The sequence below is a fragment of the Sebastes fasciatus genome, chromosome 17, assembly GCF_043250625.1.
Source record: "Sebastes fasciatus isolate fSebFas1 chromosome 17, fSebFas1.pri, whole genome shotgun sequence".
NCBI classification, from domain to species: domain Eukaryota; kingdom Metazoa; phylum Chordata; class Actinopteri; order Perciformes; family Sebastidae; genus Sebastes; species Sebastes fasciatus.
In genome coordinates this window covers 25,540,335-25,557,897 of record NC_133811.1, presented here as the reverse complement: position 1 = coordinate 25,557,897, position 17,563 = coordinate 25,540,335, and the positions used below count along the sequence as shown (strand labels likewise).

The window sequence follows — 17,563 nt, the reverse complement described above, 5'->3', positions numbered from 1 at the left end:
TTCTAACTATAATTATTACCTTTTATCTCTGTCATACAGAAATATAAATTAATTACTGATATAATTATCCTTATCAAAATATAAATTTGTTATCAATCCAGAATACCAATTCATTACTTATAATATAACTTAATCACTCACTAATTAATATACAATGACAAGTTTTTTTAGAGATTAATATGGCTGTATCAAATAGAGTATTATGGTCTTATTTTGCATCTGCAATATTCACTGATGTATTTAGGAATACTGAGTTTGTTTCCTGAAGCTGCCTGAAGAGGGCGACGTGGTTCCACGTTGACGCAAAATCTGCGACGTGAAACGTGATACGTCATCACGCTGCACTTCCTGTTTTGGACTTGTTGCGGGAAAAACCAGCGTGTTGACATAATTTGAACCGGTTTATCTCCATTTACAAAGACTGTAGTGTGGGTTTTCAGATGGAACTAGGATTAAACTAATCCAGGTAAATCCGACACACAACATGTAAGAGTATAATATATAATATATGCTCTCTAGAGGCTCTGGAGTAGACTAGTTATGTGTGTTGCTGCTGCTAAAGCTAATAGCTGAAGTTTGCTAATTCAACTATTAGCTAAGTTCCCTACTATAAGTTGTGTTGTTTTTTGACTGTTACAGGTTCATTCTGTGAATGAACACAGCTGTCTCAGTCCCTTACTGTATAGTCTGTACACATATGACTGTGGCTAAACATCATGCAAACAGCATTGTGAAATTTGCAGACGATACAACAGTGATGGGTTCATTACTAATAACTATGAGATGGCATACAGGGACGAAGTGAGGAACCTGACCATGTGGTGTCACAACAACAATCTGTCCCTGAATGCGGAGAAAACTAAGAAGCTTATAATTGACTTCAGGAGAATTAAATTAAAACTGTTCAATCACCTGGAGAAGGTATCATACGTACTGTAGACAAACAGTAAACAGCAATTCACAGTTTTATGGCAATATCTAATCTTCTGCTTGTCTGCAGGTATCCCTGACTTCTGGAGAGCATCTTCATCAGCATCCATGCAGTCACAGGGGACTGAATCCTCGCTGTCGGGCCTGGTGCCTGTAGCCGACGTCATCAACTCCATCCGGGAGCGCACAATCGCAGAGAACAGCATGGTGGTCCTGCTGCAGGGTCTGCAGGGAGAGGTGACCACGGTGGACCTGAGGGACGAGAGCACGGCGCGGGGTCGCGTGATCAACGTGGACGCCTTCATGAACGTACGTCTGGCGGACGTGCTGTTCCGGGACAGACGGGGTAAGCTCACCCAGCTGCAGGACCTGTTTATCACGGGCAGGAACGTCCGCTACGTCCACATCCCGGACCACATGGACATAATGAAGACCATACAGAGCCAGCTGGCCAAGATCCACCGCGTCCGCAACTTTGGTAGTCATGGAGGAGGCAGAAAAGAATACGCCAAGAAAACAAAATGAAACTCAATTTCTTTTTGGTAGAAGGACACAAAACTCAGTTGAGTACTGCTTGTGCAAGACTTGTCCAAAAATACTTATTTTTTTCCAGATTTGAGGACAAGCATCAGACTCGATCAGCAGTTTCCAACCTGAAGGGTCACAATATGATCAAGGAACGAAAAAATACGTCTGTTACATAAAAATACATTTGGACTTTTTTTCTTTCTTTTGTGAAATACTGGATCCTTTCACCTCTTCAGGCTTCTAAAAACCTTCAAATGAAACTATCTTAGAGGGGGAAAAAATCCCTCTTTGCTTGAACTCATGTGCACCCTCAGGCCACAACCTGTGATGACGAGTCACGGTGCAAAAGTTTGGCAATATAGCGTGACCGATTCTGTTTTCTTTCTAGGACTGCAACTACATGTAACAATTACTTTCATTGTTAATCAATCTGCTGATTGTTTTCTTTGATTAATTGATGAAGCTTTTGTCTACAGAATGTCACAAAACTGTGAAAAGTGACCGTTGAGCCCAATGACGTCTTCTAATGTCTCGTTATATCGGACTAAAACACAAAGATGTTGAGTTTACAGAGATATGAAACCGAGAAAAGCAGCAAAGTCTGACATTTGTGAAGTTGGAACCAAAGAAAGTTTTGCCATTTTTGCTTTAAAAAAAAAATGATTGAAACGATTAATTGTTTTCTTTCAGTTGATTAATCGGCTGATTGTTACAGCTCTACACAGAACAAAAGCATTTTTGATGAACCACTGGACTAGCTAATGAGGTGAACGCTGTCTTTGTGTTTTGGTATGTTTGAAGTTTGTAATTGACACGAAAGAGCCATCCTCCATTTCTTTTGAAGAAGTAAGAATTTTTTTTTAAATACATACATGAATTATGAATAAAGATTCTTACAATTAAATCATCCCCACAAAAACGTCTGTTTCAACACACGACTGCTTTATTAAAATGAAATGGAACTAGGTCTGTCAAAGTTAACGTGATGATAACACGTTAACGTAAAAACATTTTTTTAACACCACTAATTTCTTTAACACATTAACACAATCAATCTTTCACAAATTGTAGTGTTTTACAGCTAGAGTGAAGATACTGGTATCATATGAAACTAGAAAAACCTAAAGAATCCATTGGTACCAACCATGTCATACTAGCTTGTCACAAATGAGGTTAAATAACGCTCCAAACTTGCGAAAAGAAAACAGAAAAACTGGCATGGCCATTTTCAAGGGGGTCCCTTGACCTCTGACCTCAAGATATGTGAATGTAAATGGGTTCTATGGGTACCCACGAGTCTCCCCTTTACAGACATGCCCACTTTATGATAATCACATGCAGTTTGGGGCAAGTCATAGTCAAGTCAGCACACTGACACACTGACAGCTGTTGTTGCCTGTTGGGCTGCAGTTTGCCATGTTATGATTTGAGCATATTGTTTATGTTAAATGCAGTACCTGTGAGGGTTTCTGGACTATATTTTTCATTGTTTTGTGTTGTTAATTGATTTCCAATAATAAATATGTACATACATTTGCATAAAGCAGCATATTTCCCACTCCGATGTTGATAAGAGTATTAAATATTAACATTTTTGAACAGATAAAAATGTGCGATTAAATATTTTAATCGATTGACGGCCCTAAATGGAACATATTACAATTAACGGTGAGTGCAGGTGTGGCCCAGAGTGTCAGTGTGTTTGCTCTTGAGTAAATGCTGGCATGCACCACAAAGCCCATCTGTCTGTCTGCGTAGAAAGTTAATAACTGCCCACATGCAGGAAAACATTACTCACCATCTATGCCAGTCTGGTGGAGGGAAAAACAAGCAGGCGTGTTTCCACCGGCTTCCACCTCACAAACATCTCTGCTGCATGCATCAGTGAGCTGTCACTCTCTGCCGTGATTGGTGGTGTGACATCCAGGCCTGGCAGGATGGGACTGTTTAGCCAATGGAAACAGAGCAGAGCGGGGTGAAAGGAAGAGAGTGTTTCGCTTGGAAACTGCCGTCCCAGTGTTCTCCCGATGCACAAATACGATTGGGAATTTAAGGAATTTGCAAAGGGGTATGTTATTCCTGCACTGTGTCAGGAAGAGGACAGGCCTGACATAACACAGGCGGAGGCAGCTGGTGCAGATAAACCCTGCTCTCTAGATAGATGGGAGTGTCATTTTGAGTGAAACGCTGCATTAAATTAAGGAATATGCACACAGGAATGTCCCTCGGCGGTTGGGTCATTGTTTTGGCTGTGGCCTCAGTGTGTTTTTAGCGACATATTTTTCTCTTGACTGCTTCAAAACCGACACTGAGAGCACGTGAATGACAGCAGCCCACATAATGACTGCTTACTGCTTTGCTAAAAACACGACCGAGCGCCACATCAACACTCACTAAACTCAGAATAGCACTTTACAGAGGCTCAACCGCATAAACAATTCTTTTACAAGACATCACACGGCCTGGTTCAGTGTCACAGACTGCACCAGTGGTCAAAAGAGAAGTACTCACATCCTGTACTTTAGTAAAAGTATCAGAACAACGATGTAAAAATACTCCGTACTAAAAGTCCTGCTTTTATTTTCTTTCTTAAGTGAAAGTATTACAGTATCAGCAAAAATGTACTTAACTCAAGTGCTGTACGTAAGTACAATTCTGAGGTACTTGTACTGCACTTAAGTATTTGTAGTTTACTTCTACATTTCTGAGGGAAATATTGTACCTTTTACTCCACTACATTTATTTGCAGATTTAGATTAAAATAAATAAATTAAGATATCATTATATGAATACTATATTATTGCTGTATTACTAATATCATATATATATATTACTTTGATTAAAATTAGCCTCATATTTACCCGCTGCAACATTAACTATAAAATGCTAATGATTGATTGATTGATGATTCTGAGATGGGCCATTCTGCAGAATGAATACTTTTACTTTTGGTAATTTAAGTATATTTTGATGCTAATATTTTTGTGCTTTTACTTACTTTGTACCCGTGGGTTTTCACTGGGTACTCCGGCTTCCTCCCACAGTCCAAAGACATGCAGGTTAGATTAATTGTTGACTCTAAATTGCCCGTAGGTGTAATAATGGATGAATGGATACTTAAAAGTTGCTAAATGCAAGATTGGAGCATTTCTACTGCCTCCGCACGGCTCTCAACATGGCGCTGTCTTTTGCAACCAGAGGGTGGAGCTAAGCACAACCGAACGCTGAATAAGGCATTTTTAGGCGAACAAAAAGGTTATAATTAACTTTGAACTGAAAACACACTGTGAAAGGGTTAAAGTTGTAAGACAAAAACACGGACAACTCCCAGACTGGACAACGCCGTGATAGCGACCTGTCAATCACAAAGTAGCCCCGCCCTAAAGCATCCCCTGCTTTATGGTCTATTTGACTCTAAATGGGACCATAATTTACTAAATGAACATCATGCTGTATTGAAGAAGACTTGAAACTAGCGATTGAGACCATAAACTCATGTTTACAATGTTTACTGAGGTAATAAATCAAGTGAGAAGTAGGGTCGTTTTCTCATAGACTTCTATACAATCAGACGTCTTTTTGCAACCAGAGGAGTCGCCCCCTGCTGGCTGTTAGAAAGAATGCAAGTTGAAGGCACTTCAGCATTGACTTCACTTTTCAGACCCCGGAGTTGCCCACTGCTTGTAACCGAGTATTTCTACTTTTAAAGGATCGGAGTACTAGAAGTATAATTTAGCATAAAATGGAAATGCTCAATACAAAATTGGACTTAATTACAGTACAAGAGTAAATGTACTGTGTGTGTGTGTGTGTGTGTGTGTGTGTGTGTGTGTGTGTGTGTGTGTGTGTGTGTGTGTGTGTGTGTGTGTGTGTGTGTGTGTGTGTGTGTGTGTGTGTGTGTGTGTGTGTGTGTGTGTGTGTGTGTGTGTGTGTGTGTGTGTGTGTGTGTGTTCCACCAAACAGCAGCATCTGCTGGCTTCACTGTTTGCTTAACAAACTCAGTTAGAGACACAAACTGCACTACTGGTCTTTTTTCCCTCCTCCCACGACGCAGAGATTAAAATACAAAGAGCTCAATTAATCCACGAGCCCCCTAAGGCACGGCGGCCTGGTGCCCGTGGCAGCCGTCTAGCTATTTCCTGTCCCACCCTCCTGGCTCAACAGTGAACAGACCTCACTGTGGTGTGTCTGTGGCCAGCAGAGGACAGATCACCTCCCTCTGGTCTGTAGTGGGGCTCAAATCTGCACAGAGGCAGAATAACTCGGGTGATTTCTATACAAGTGAGGACTCTATAGAGGGGTTCACCTGCATGTTTTGGGGGGCTTTTATTTTGGAGACAGATGCCAGTGGTGCATGTGTGAGTTTCCCCTTATCTCTCAGGAAAAGGAAACACCTCCTCCTCCTCCTCCTCGATACATGTGAGGACCGTTTCTGTCTGGTCCTCCTCCTCTAGAGGATGACAGGGAGTGGATCATAGTGGAGGGTGTTGCTCCCTCTCCAGCAGCTACATCAGCTCCTCTGTCACGAACACTGAGTGACTAACAACCTCTCACTGCTCCTCCGTCTAAATTATGGGGATGTTATCTAAATGTTGGCTGACAGAACAGGTCCAGATTTGGATGTAAATTCTTTGTTTTTCCAGCTGGAAACTTTGTGTTAAGTCAACCTGTGCAGCTCTCATCCAGCACCAAGGTGAGTGATAACTTCATTATCTTTATAAAAAAAAGAAATCATGTAAATCAAGCTTTTATTTCACATTACAGGGGCTATCTGTCAGATCTTTTAACAAATTTTAAACATTTTCACATATACTGCAGTGACTCTGCTGTCAGGCAATAAACAAGGCAACAAACTAGTTTATTAGTAGGGCCTGCACCATGTTCTTTACAATACCGCAGACCATAAAATCCTTTATAGGTGCAGTAGCTACAATGTGCCACAAATCATCAACACTTTGAACATAAATTGGAAGAGAAAGCCCAGCTTGTTTCATGTATTTTATACTTAATTGAGCCCACTTTTATTCACTTTCTACTGTGCTAGATGAGAATATTTCTGTCAGCAACTCCCCGTCTGGGAGACACTAGACATTTTTGGTGGACTACTGTAAAACAACAAGTTTCATTTTCAATGGTTTCAGGTTTCATCTTTTGACTTAAATAGGATTATCTGAGCAGGAAGTGTGGGAGGGTTGAACCGGAGTGCATTTTATGGGGTTGCATAAACAGTTACAGCTGCCGGGCTTTGCATGTGTATAGTTAAGTCGAGAAGTTATTGGACTTGTCTGGAAATGTTAGGTGTTAAATGTGTCTGCCCGAGAGACTGCGGCGGCTTGTATAAAATGGACATTTGTCTCCCTCTGGCATTTGTGTTGTGCTTCCAGCTCGGGCAAACTCCACCACATACTGCCCGCTTCAGGCTGTCATCAGGTTCTGTGCAGCTCTGCATAAAAATATATGTATTTTAGTGTTAATCTGCAAGTGAGACAACAGAAGAAGAGTGAGAGCGTGCTTCTGATGGACACAATAGTGTTGTTACTATGGCCCTGCAAATAGTCTCCATCATATCCTCTCTGTCTATAATCAAGTCCTAAAAATCTTCTTTTTCTTAAAACGAGAGAAAAAACTCTGCCAGTGCAGTGAGATGATTTCAACTTCTTTAAACAGAAATCAAGTTGTTTCAAGAAGTTTCCAGAAATGAAATGCTTAAAACACTATTTTGATTAAGAGATAACTGCACTAGAATCCAAAAAAATAAAGGATCTTAATTTTGCAATGAAACAATTGGTGATTGCATTGGAAACAAGTATAAAATATTCTTACTAGGGGTGTGACGATACATCGATCTGGATCGATATGTCGATTCAATGATCAACAATCCAATAACATCGATGCAAAGTGAAAATATCTTTACATTATCATCATCTTTAAGATAAACCTTTATTTTGAAATTCCCATTTTATATTTATTCTTTTTATTAAAAGGAATGGATTATTTTTAATTTTAAATGTCTGGAAGAGCCCAGTACTAAAATTGTCAAATCATAATTAAGTTGCTTTTTGTGAGTAAATATCAATGTAACTGATTGAGTTAAAGGGGCATATGATACCGTCTCATATCGATCTCAGGCCCCACAATTAAATCAAATCGTATCGTGGCAAACTTTGTGATATCAGCAAATATCGTATCGTTGTCCAAAGAAACAATATCGTATCGTATCGTATCGTATCGTATCGTATCGTATCGTATCGTATCGTATCGTATCGTATCGTGATGACACCTGTGATTTTGACCCCTAATTCTTACTGCTTGTGCAGGCTGTTCCACTTCTTTTAAGAAAATGATGCTTGTGCTTTCTTACCAAGAGTTAGATAAGAAGAGCGATACCTTTCATTAAACGTGAAGCTGCAGCCAGCAGCTAGTTAGCTTAGCTTAGCATAAAGACTGGGAACAGGTGGAAACAGTTAGCCTGGCTCCGTCCAAAGGTCACAAAATGTGTCAAAAAGCTCACTAATTAATGTATAGTATGTATGTATAGAAGATGTTACATCTTGTTTGTTCAAAAACAATATTTTGCTGTTTCATGTGCCAAACTTTCTTTTTCTGCTGCAAGAAACTTTTCGTCTGTTATTTTTACACAGTTTTAAACAAACAAGATTTAATACGTTAATCCAGGCCAGAGCCAGGCTAGCTGTTTCCCCCTGCTTCCAGTCTTTATGCTAAGCTAAGCTAACCGGCTGCTGTCTGAAGCTTTATATTTATATCTCAGCAAGAGAGCGAATATATCCCAAAATGTTGACCTATTCCTTTAAGGACTCAAATTACAGGAAATATGACTTGATAAGAAAGTCACGCAATGTAACACACGCTACAAGATTGATAGTCTGATTGGCGGGCATGTAGAAGTACTGGGTGTAAAGGCCAGTCTTTAATCAAAACAAACACTGTTCGACTTTACACGATCTGAAGCGGAAACTAAATTGCCCACTTATGTTGTTAAGGTCTGGGGGCCGCAAATTGGGGGTGCAGATGGAGTCATGCTTCTTCTGTCTGTGAGTTAAAACGATGAATAGAAGGCCGCTGCTGGTTGAGACCCACCGACCGGTTCTCATGAGTCAACGAGCCACCGTAGAGACTACCGCTGTAATTGGCCCCTTAAAAAAAATTATAAAAAAGAAAGATCTTGAGAGGGAAGAAGGTCTGCCAAGAGTCACCAGGATAAAGATCAGGGTGGGAGAGCCACTCAGGCCCCCGAATGGCAGCGATTGGAGCAGGGTATGATTTGGTGTTCTCTCTAGAGAGAAAGCAACAGAAAGAAAAACATTTGGCTCCCACGCACATTGTTGTTTTAATGACGGGGAATGTGAGGAGGTGGGAAATATCAGTCATCATGTTTACATCAAGCTTTACTGTAACTGTGAGACCATCTGTGACAACCCCCACCCCCCCCCCCCCCCACTTTAACCCAACCTAACCCTCAGCCTACTCATTTTTCAGTAGAAAGTAGTTCCAGTGATGTCTGCGGATTATCCAGAGTAATCAGGAAAGACATATTACTGTTGAAGAAGAATGAATTTCTCTGACTTTTCCTGTGGCGCCACCAAAATTTTAATTAGTCCAATACTTCTACTGTAAAACTAACGACATTCCTCAGCCTCAGCTGTACTTTGTGTTTAGTGCTAATCATAGGCTGTATATAAAGATGAACGACATGGCATTGCAATTGCTATATATTTGCAGGATTACAAACTGGGTGCCTGTGGAGGCCAAGTAGCAACTTCCTCCGGGTTTGAAAAAGTGAAGCCAATGCAGAAGTGTCTTAAACTTGCATTCTCTCTAACAGCCAGCAGGGGGCGACTCCTCTGGTTGCAAAAAGAAGTCTGATTTTATAGAAGTCTATGAGAAAATGAGTCTACTTCTCACTTGATTTATTACCTCAGTAAACATTGTAAACATGAGTTTATGGTCTCAATCGCTAGTTTTAAGTCTTCTTCAATACAGCATGATGTTCATTTAGTAAATTATGGTCCCATTTAGAGTCAGATAGACCATAAAGCACGGCATGCTTTAGGGCGTGGCTACCTTGTGATTGACTGGTCGCTACCACGGCGTTGTCCGGTCTGGGAGTTGTCTGTGTTTTCTCTTACAACTTTAACCCTTTCATGGCGTGTTTTCAGTCCATGAAAGTTAATTGTAACATTTTGGTCGCCTAAATATGTCTTATACAGAGTTCGGTTGTATTTAGCTCCACCCTCTCGTGTCACTTCTGGTTGCAAAAAAACAAGATGGTGACGGCCAAAATGCCGAACTCAAGGCTTCAAAACAGCAGTCCACAAACCAATGGGTGATGTCACGGTGACTACTTCAATTTCTTTTATACAGTCTTGAATTACAATATGCTGAAAGGTTATTATGGAATTTTTGCCCAATGATGCCAAAAACGTTCTGCCTACTGAAGCTTTAAGTTACTGCTAATACAAACCAAACACTTCCTATTGCTGCAGCTTCACTTTACGTGTTTGTCAGTGAGCTTGACACTATCGTTCATCAAAAATGCCTCTACAAAACAATGCAAATGTTATTTCCGGCGGATCAGTTTGAAATATTACGGGGAGTAATGGAACAAGAAGGAGCAGCCAGAGGGAGCTGTTAGATGAAGCATCACAACCGTGCAAGATGCAGTCACGAAACTGTACAGATGTGTAGTTGAGATCAAAATGAAGGTCGAGTTTGTAAAATAGGTTTGATCCGAGCAAGGGCGCCGGAAGTAGGGGGTTAGGAAGTGGGGAAGGGGCCTTTGGCCGGTGCACTTTAGACGTCGCAGCTGGTGTGATCCCATCGCAGGACGGTCTCCAGTTTGTTTTGCTGCCCCCAGTATTCTGGGATCTGTAGTATTAGACTGCATTCGCTGTTACCACCAGTAATTAGGGTGTCACCAAATCAACCAGGAATCTTAAGGATCGCCACAAATCATAGAATACGTGTCAGTCAGACTCTCAATGCCAATTAAATCTCACAAATAGTCATTGAAATGTTTTTTTTCCCCCAAAGATTGAATTGTTATTTTTTGTTTTCTGAGATGCCCCTGGAGCTGTTCCATCACCACCATACACATTTAGTTTTAATTGGTTGCAGCTGTGGGCAGTTCCTCTGCTTCTTTAGTGCATTGCATTGTGGGAAAATAGTGTGCATCAATACTACACACAAAAATCAAGCATTTTTAGTATGCATACTTACTTATTATTGTCCCATTTTGGTGTGAACACACTCCACAAGCTGCTTAGATTTAGTATGTAGTATTGAATTACGACACAGCTTTTGTCTTGTTTATACATACTTCTGGAAGGCTTTTCTCATAAGGCACCCTTTGAAAATGGTTGTAACTAATGGCTTTATTAATGTTATTGAATAAATTACGCTAATGCTTTATAGATCAGTAATCAGACATTAATAAGAACAACTTTTGGGTTGTCAGGTCGTGAGAAATCTCTGGCTGGCTGGTGTTTTTCCTCCTCGAGCATAAACTTAGCTTTTTAGATACTAATTTAGTTCATAAAGAAAAGACTACCTTTATTAATTATTGTCTCTCTAACATTTCATTTATACATTTACTGCAGACTTAATGGCTTATTACAAAAGAGAGAAACCAAAGAGCATTTATTAACAGATTACCTGCATTATTACCAAATAGAAATACAAAATAATATCACAATGTGGTGAAAATGGTTCTGCTAACTGATCTATAAAGCATGTTATAGACCATTAAAGAAGCCATTAGTTACAAGAAACCCTTCATTAATAAAGTGTCTTACCATCATTCAAAACTCAGAGACAGATATCTCAAAACTTATATAAATCAAATTGAAACGAAAATATACTTTTTCTGTAATGACGTAGCTGGAGTTTCAGTCACTTTTTCTGTGGATAAAAGAAAAGAAAAAAACGCCGGAAAAGAGCCTCCTTAGGCACTACTGTCATAAATATAAACATCCTCATCAGACACAGAGGGCCTCATGTTGCTGTCCTCACCGCAGGCCTGACTGTAAAACACTTACGAGGAACACAATGTCCTTGTCTACTGACCTCTGACACCAGTTTAGATCACAGGGATGATGGGTGGGGAACATGTTTTCAGGCTTTTTAATGAGCTCAGACTTCCCTAGTGGCTGGAAAAGTGACACTATACTGTATATTATATAATTTAAATCATATACTTACTGTCTGCTTGTGTATTTTTGTGACAGGACCTGTCGTTGGTGTTGGAGTTCAGTGTGGAGCAGAAAGTCCTGGAGATGGTAGATATTTGATTGCACAGTGAACCAGGATGGAGCCTGTTAAGAGAGACTTGGAGCTGCTCAGTAACAGCATGGCGACCTACGCTCACATCAAAGGTAAAGACCTCAGTGTGTCTACAGCTCTTCTCAACCTCTGGCTCTGGGCTTCATCGGGTCACGGCATGAAATTTATGGGGTCACAGGATGTGTTCAAAATATACAAAAAATAAATACATTATATTTCTTGCCAAATACTATATAGTTTTACTTCTTCAGGCCTCTAAAGACATTTAAAGGTCACATATTATACTCCATTTAAACTAGTTATTATAGGTCTCAGACACCTCCAAACCATGTCTCTGAAGTTTTTTTTTCAAAAAAACAATCAGATCATGCATTCCAGCATGTCTCTATAACCTCTGTTTCAGCCCATTTCCAAAAGTGCTGATTTCTGTGTCTGTAGCCTCTGTCTCCTCCCACTCTGCTCTGATTGGTCAGCGTTTTCTGTCAATCAAACGTCCTCAACAACAGCGTCACCCTCCCCCTCCCTCCCGGAGAAGCTCTCTCTCTCTCTCTCTCTAGAGAGAGAGAGAGAGAGAGAGAGAGACGAGTGGAGAGATAGCAGCTAGAATAAAGTTTATAAACCACTTTAAAGTTTATAAACCAGAAACTTCACCCAGCGCACGTTACCGGAGGAATCTGATCAGAAATCGGCGACACATGATGAACATCTGCGGTCCAGATTCCAGGTTTTCCTGACGGTTTCTCTCAGGTAAATAATGCTGTTTATATCTCTGTTAGTTAACTCAGTGTTTACCTCATGCATCAACTCTGTAAACCGTAAACATACACTCTGTTTTACGTCTGTCTTTACAGATCCATCTGTGAGAAATGACCGACAGAATCATCCCAGAGGAGAGCAGACAGCTGAGAGCAGATGACTCTGTTTACATGGAGATACAGAGCTAACCCGGTAGCATGTAGCTAACCCGTTAGCATGTAGCTATATGCTAACGGGTTAGCTACATGCTACCGCTATGACACGGTGTGTAAACACAGCGACCATCAGGGTGGAAAATAGAAGATGTGAAACAGTAGTCAGTTCATTATTTCTGCTAAAAGATAAATGTATGGAAGATCAGAGTAATGGTATATTATTTACAGTAGTAGCAGTCTCTGTGTTACCATGACTACAGACCACCGGAGCTTAGCTTACCATAGTTTACCAGAGCTGAAAGACTTTCTCCTGTACCATGTCACATAACTAACTAACAGGTGAGATGATTACAAATGCTGTGAATAATTAATATTGTCATCTGTCTACTCAAATAAAGTTTGACTGTGAAACAGAAATGTGTTGTGTTGCTTACAAGTCACTATTTACTACCTGTACTCTGCTACATGCATGACATCAAATATATATAATATATAAATATCATCTGTTTAAACAGTGCAATTACATAAAGCCTTTGTGAAAGAACATGTTATATTTAGATGATGGGAGTACATGAAGCCTGTTCTGCTGGTTCTTGCAGACTAACTGTAGGAGCTACTTTGCTCAAGTTAGGTTGAGGAGGAGAGACAGTGACGCGCTGTGGGGCGGGGTCAGCTACTGAAGGTTCTCTCTGGTTCGACCAGGAAACCCTCACGTGACTTGCATTCCCTAATGACGTCAGAATACAAGGAAAAAAGCGAATTTTTTTTCTGCACCCATTTCCGGACAAACGGAGGAGGAGAAAAAGAGAGAGGATGGTCTTTTATGATACTATGGTGGCCTATAGACACACTGGGGACAGATATTGATGTTTAAAAGACATGGAAAAGTGCATTTTGCATAATAGGTGACCTTTAAAGGAAATACACTTTCTCGGAAAATTGGTCTACCAGCACCTCTAAAGCTATTAAATTGAATGAACACATTATATCATGTTTGTTTAATCTTAACAAAAATCATAGTGTACTAAAAATGACAACTTGTGGTATTACCTGTGGGCAACCTCCGTGACTGAGAAGTGAAGCCAATGCGAAAGTGCCTTAAACTTGCATTCTTTCTAACAGCCAGCAGGGGGCGACTCCTCTGGTTGCAAAGAGAAGTCTGATTGTATAGAAGTCTATGAGAAAATGACCCTACTCCTCACTTGATTTATTACCTCAGTAAACATTGTAAACATGAGTTTATGGTCTCAATCGCTAGTTTCAAGTCTTCTTCAATACAGCATGATGTTCATTTTGTAAATTATGGTCCCATTCAAAGTCAAATAGATCAAAAAGCAAGGGTGCTGAGTGGGATTCTGTTACCTTTTGTCAACCTGAAAAATCGCTAGTAACTATTAAAGCTGTAGTGGAGTAAAAAGTACAATATTTCCCTCTGAGATGGAGTAGAAGTGTGAAGTTAGATAAAATGGAAATACTCAAGTAAAGTACAAGTACCTCAAATCTTGAGTAAATGTACTTAGTACTTACTGTTGCTGAGGTCATTTTCTAACTCGTCCATTGTGTGTCTCTGCCCTCTCAGCCAATCCAGAGAGCTTCGCCCTCTACTTCATGATGGGCGTCTGTTTCGGCCTGCTCATGGCGCTGTGCCTCATGGTGGCCGCCATCGCTTGCAGGACTCGCCGCCACGGCAAACCTCCCCCTTCGCCCGAGAGGAGACAGCTGAAGGAGTCCAGCGAGGAAGAGGAGGAGGACGACGACGACGAGGAGGAGGGCATTGCGGAGGAAGATGGGGAGGAGGCGGAGATCCCCAAAGTGACAATGAGCGATCGCAGCAGTCAGTCTAACGGGACTCTGAGGAGCGTGAACGTGTTCGCGTCAGCCGAGGAGCTGGAGAAGGCGCGGCGCCTGGAGGAGAGAGAGCGAATCGTCAGGGAGATCTGGAGGAACGGACAGCCGGACATCCTGGTCACGGGGACGGGGACTATTGGACGAGTGCATTACCACTAACAGACACTTTGACTGTGCCCTAAAGATCCACCTCACTGACTGCAAAGGGCAAGACACACACAAGAGGTCAATATCAAAATAAGGGACTGTACGGAAATGATTGTGGGGGTGAGGGGAGTGAACCTTACGGGTCATTAATGTTTCAACCCCCCTCAAACAAGATTAATAAAACACCGTTAAATTAGTCCAACTTGTTTAATCCTTAAAATCTTGACTCAACTTCTAATGTGCACACATTAATAAAACACTGATACAGATACATATCTGTTACATTTGAAATAAGTAATCATATGAATAAATACACACAAAATATATTTTGCAAAGCAATATTTATGATATTTTCATATCCAATACACTTTTAAAACTCAGCTCAATGTTATGAAATGTAAGTAAAACTTGTTTGTCCTGATTGAAAAATTGGCATTATATCACAGGGGAAAATATCATTATGAAATAAAAAGATATCTTGGGGGGGAAAAAACACATTTATATTTTGATTTATTTATATTTTACTCTCAGGAGGATAAAATAACTTGAGCTGAGTTTCAAAAAAATTATTGAATTATTTCAGTGTTATAAGTTTAGTCTGTAATTATTTATTCATATGATTATTCTTATTCTTATTCATGAATTTCAACATGTTTTGGTCTCCATAGCTTTTCTTTTATATTGACATTAAAGGTCCCATATTGTAAAAAGGGAGATTTCCTTTATATCTTTTATATTATAAAGCAGATTTAGGTGCTTTAGGTGGATTTCTGTCCATTTGTGATGTCACAAATATACAATATTTAGACCATTACACAGTTTTAAACGTAAACATTCTAAATGTGTCACAGTTTATTTCCTGTTGCAGTGTATGTGAATAACATCAGCTGACAAGAAGTAAACATGGACCCAAACTGTTGCCGAGGACGCAATTCTGTTGCAATTCCATTGAAATGCGCTAAAACGGAGCGTTTCAGACAGAGCGTAAATACAAGCATATTCAGGCAGACAGTATGAGGAAAATAAAGGTTTTTTTTAACATTAAAGTATGTAAACATGTTCTAGTAGAAACACAAAATACAAGTATGAACCTGACAATGAGCACGATATGGGACCTTTAAGGCAGATTTTGTAGCACAATTTAGCTTCATCTGTATTTCGCTATATCTTTGAAATGTGAATAATTAAAAGAAGTTTAACCACTTTTTAATCAACAACAGGATATATATCTTTATCATCGGATGTAACAGTGTGTGATTATTTATGTGTCAAACAATATGTTTATTTGCTTTCTTGGCGATAAAGAAATATACCTACCAGATGGTCCAGAACCAGAACTTTGAATCTGTCCTACCAGAACCTCTAACTGTAAAAAAGTACAAATTGTGACGCTGACCGTTGACGTTGACCGCTGACCGTTGACGTTTACCGCTGACCATTGACGTTGACGTTGACGTTGACCGTTGGAGCCTCCAGAAAGTTACCGGTCCACTCCAAGAAATAGTCCGACCCCAACAATCCTGTTCCAGCTTCTCACCTGTTAATATTAGCTGATTTCTTTGTCTTATTATACGATAGTAAATTGAATATGTTTATCAGGTGTTTTCAATCATTAAAAGTGCTTGATTTGTCTGAACAACAGTCCAAAAAATTTACAATAATATAATAATAATATAAAAGAAGAAAAACAGCAACTCCTCACATTTTATAAACTTTAATCAAATATGTTTGGCCTTTATTTGATAAATTACTTAAAAATGTTGATTAATTTTAATCAACTAATCATTTAATAATCATTCCAGCAATTTGTACACATTATATTATCTGGAAAACTGTGATCGGTATTTTTAATTATCTGACTTTTTTATATTTATTCAAGAAAATAATCTGTATGTATATTAAGCAAAAAAGTTGCAAAAGGAAATTTACAATAATATAAAAGAGGAAATACAGCAACTCCTCACATTTTATAAACTTTAATCAAATATTTTTGACCTTTTATTTGATGAATTACTCAAAAAATGTTGATTATTTTTCTGTTCATCAACTAATCATTAAATAATAATAATAATTTCAGCAATTTGTACACATTATCTTGGGCTCTGGAAAACTGTGATTTTAATCTCTGACTTTTTTATTTATTCAAGAAAATAATCTGTATGTATATTAAGCAAAAACAGTTGCAGCCCTGTTGATAAACTGCTCCCACATGGTGGACTAATCTTAGCAAAGTGAGCTTCCCACAGTCTCTTTTCCCAGCCTTTAAATTGGCTTGTGTCTCTGACCCCATCACTTCCTGTGTTTCCCTTCCCACAATTCCCAGTACCACTCCCCTCCCAGTTTCAGCTACAACACTGCAGCTCTCTCTGCTGAAGACAGTTTGGTGGCTATGAAAGAGCCTTTCACCTCAGCCATACTGTAGATATTACCAATGCACAGCTTCTTCCTCCGACTGGATCCCAGCCATGTCCCCGGAGACGCTCTATATTTTCTGTTGGCTGAATTTTTCCTCCTCCGTCCATGAAAAGGCTCCTTATGTTACTGACTGCAGCAGCTTGTGTCCAGTGTCCGTTAAGTGGCACTGAATGGAGATTGTTGTAGGAAACTCTCAATGCTGACAAAATGAGACACTCAGGACCTGATGGTGTGGTGCTCATTCTGGGACAGATAGTTTATTCACACTTGTTTGTGTTCCTGGGAACCTCTTTAACAACGCAAAGCCACATAAGTAGAAATACCACAATTTGAAAACATTATTCACAGACAAAGAAATGTCTGGGAAATTATAATGGGCATTTTTTTTTACTACTTTGTGGTATTTTATAGACAAAGAATGAAATAACATTGACAGATTAATTGACAATGAAAGTAATCAATAGTTGCAGCCCTAAGATTCTTTA

At 39.7% G+C, this 17,563-nt stretch overlaps 2 protein-coding genes and 2 long non-coding RNA genes across 4 annotated transcripts; 3 read left to right on the top strand and 1 right to left on the bottom strand.

Moving 5' to 3' along the window:
• Nucleotides 1-1,038: 1,038 nt before the first annotated feature.
• On the top strand, nucleotides 1,039-2,377 carry lsm10 (LSM10, U7 small nuclear RNA associated). The gene has a single exon (XM_074613535.1). It carries the CDS (start codon nucleotides 1,039-1,041, stop codon nucleotides 1,453-1,455), a length of 417 nt encoding a protein of 138 aa, XP_074469636.1. The 3' UTR covers nucleotides 1,456-2,377.
• A 3,225-nt stretch (nucleotides 2,378-5,602) lies between these two features.
• eva1bb (eva-1 homolog Bb (C. elegans)) lies at nucleotides 5,603-15,880 on the top strand. The gene is made up of 3 exons (XM_074613533.1): nucleotides 5,603-6,151; nucleotides 11,703-11,849; nucleotides 14,248-15,880. Exons 2-3 carry the CDS (start codon nucleotides 11,783-11,785, stop codon nucleotides 14,673-14,675), a joined length of 495 nt encoding a protein of 164 aa, XP_074469634.1. The 5' UTR covers nucleotides 5,603-6,151; nucleotides 11,703-11,782; the 3' UTR covers nucleotides 14,676-15,880.
• LOC141754467 (uncharacterized) lies at nucleotides 11,856-13,820 on the top strand. The gene is made up of 2 exons (XR_012590661.1): nucleotides 11,856-12,028; nucleotides 13,587-13,820. It is a non-coding gene; the product is annotated as an uncharacterized LOC141754467 (long non-coding RNA).
• On the bottom strand, nucleotides 14,171-16,112 carry LOC141754466 (uncharacterized). Its single transcript, XR_012590660.1, has 2 exons — nucleotides 15,981-16,112; nucleotides 14,171-14,573 (listed from the first exon to the last, which is right to left on the bottom strand). It is a non-coding gene; the product is annotated as an uncharacterized LOC141754466 (long non-coding RNA).
• Between the last annotated feature and the right edge of the window lie 1,451 nt (nucleotides 16,113-17,563).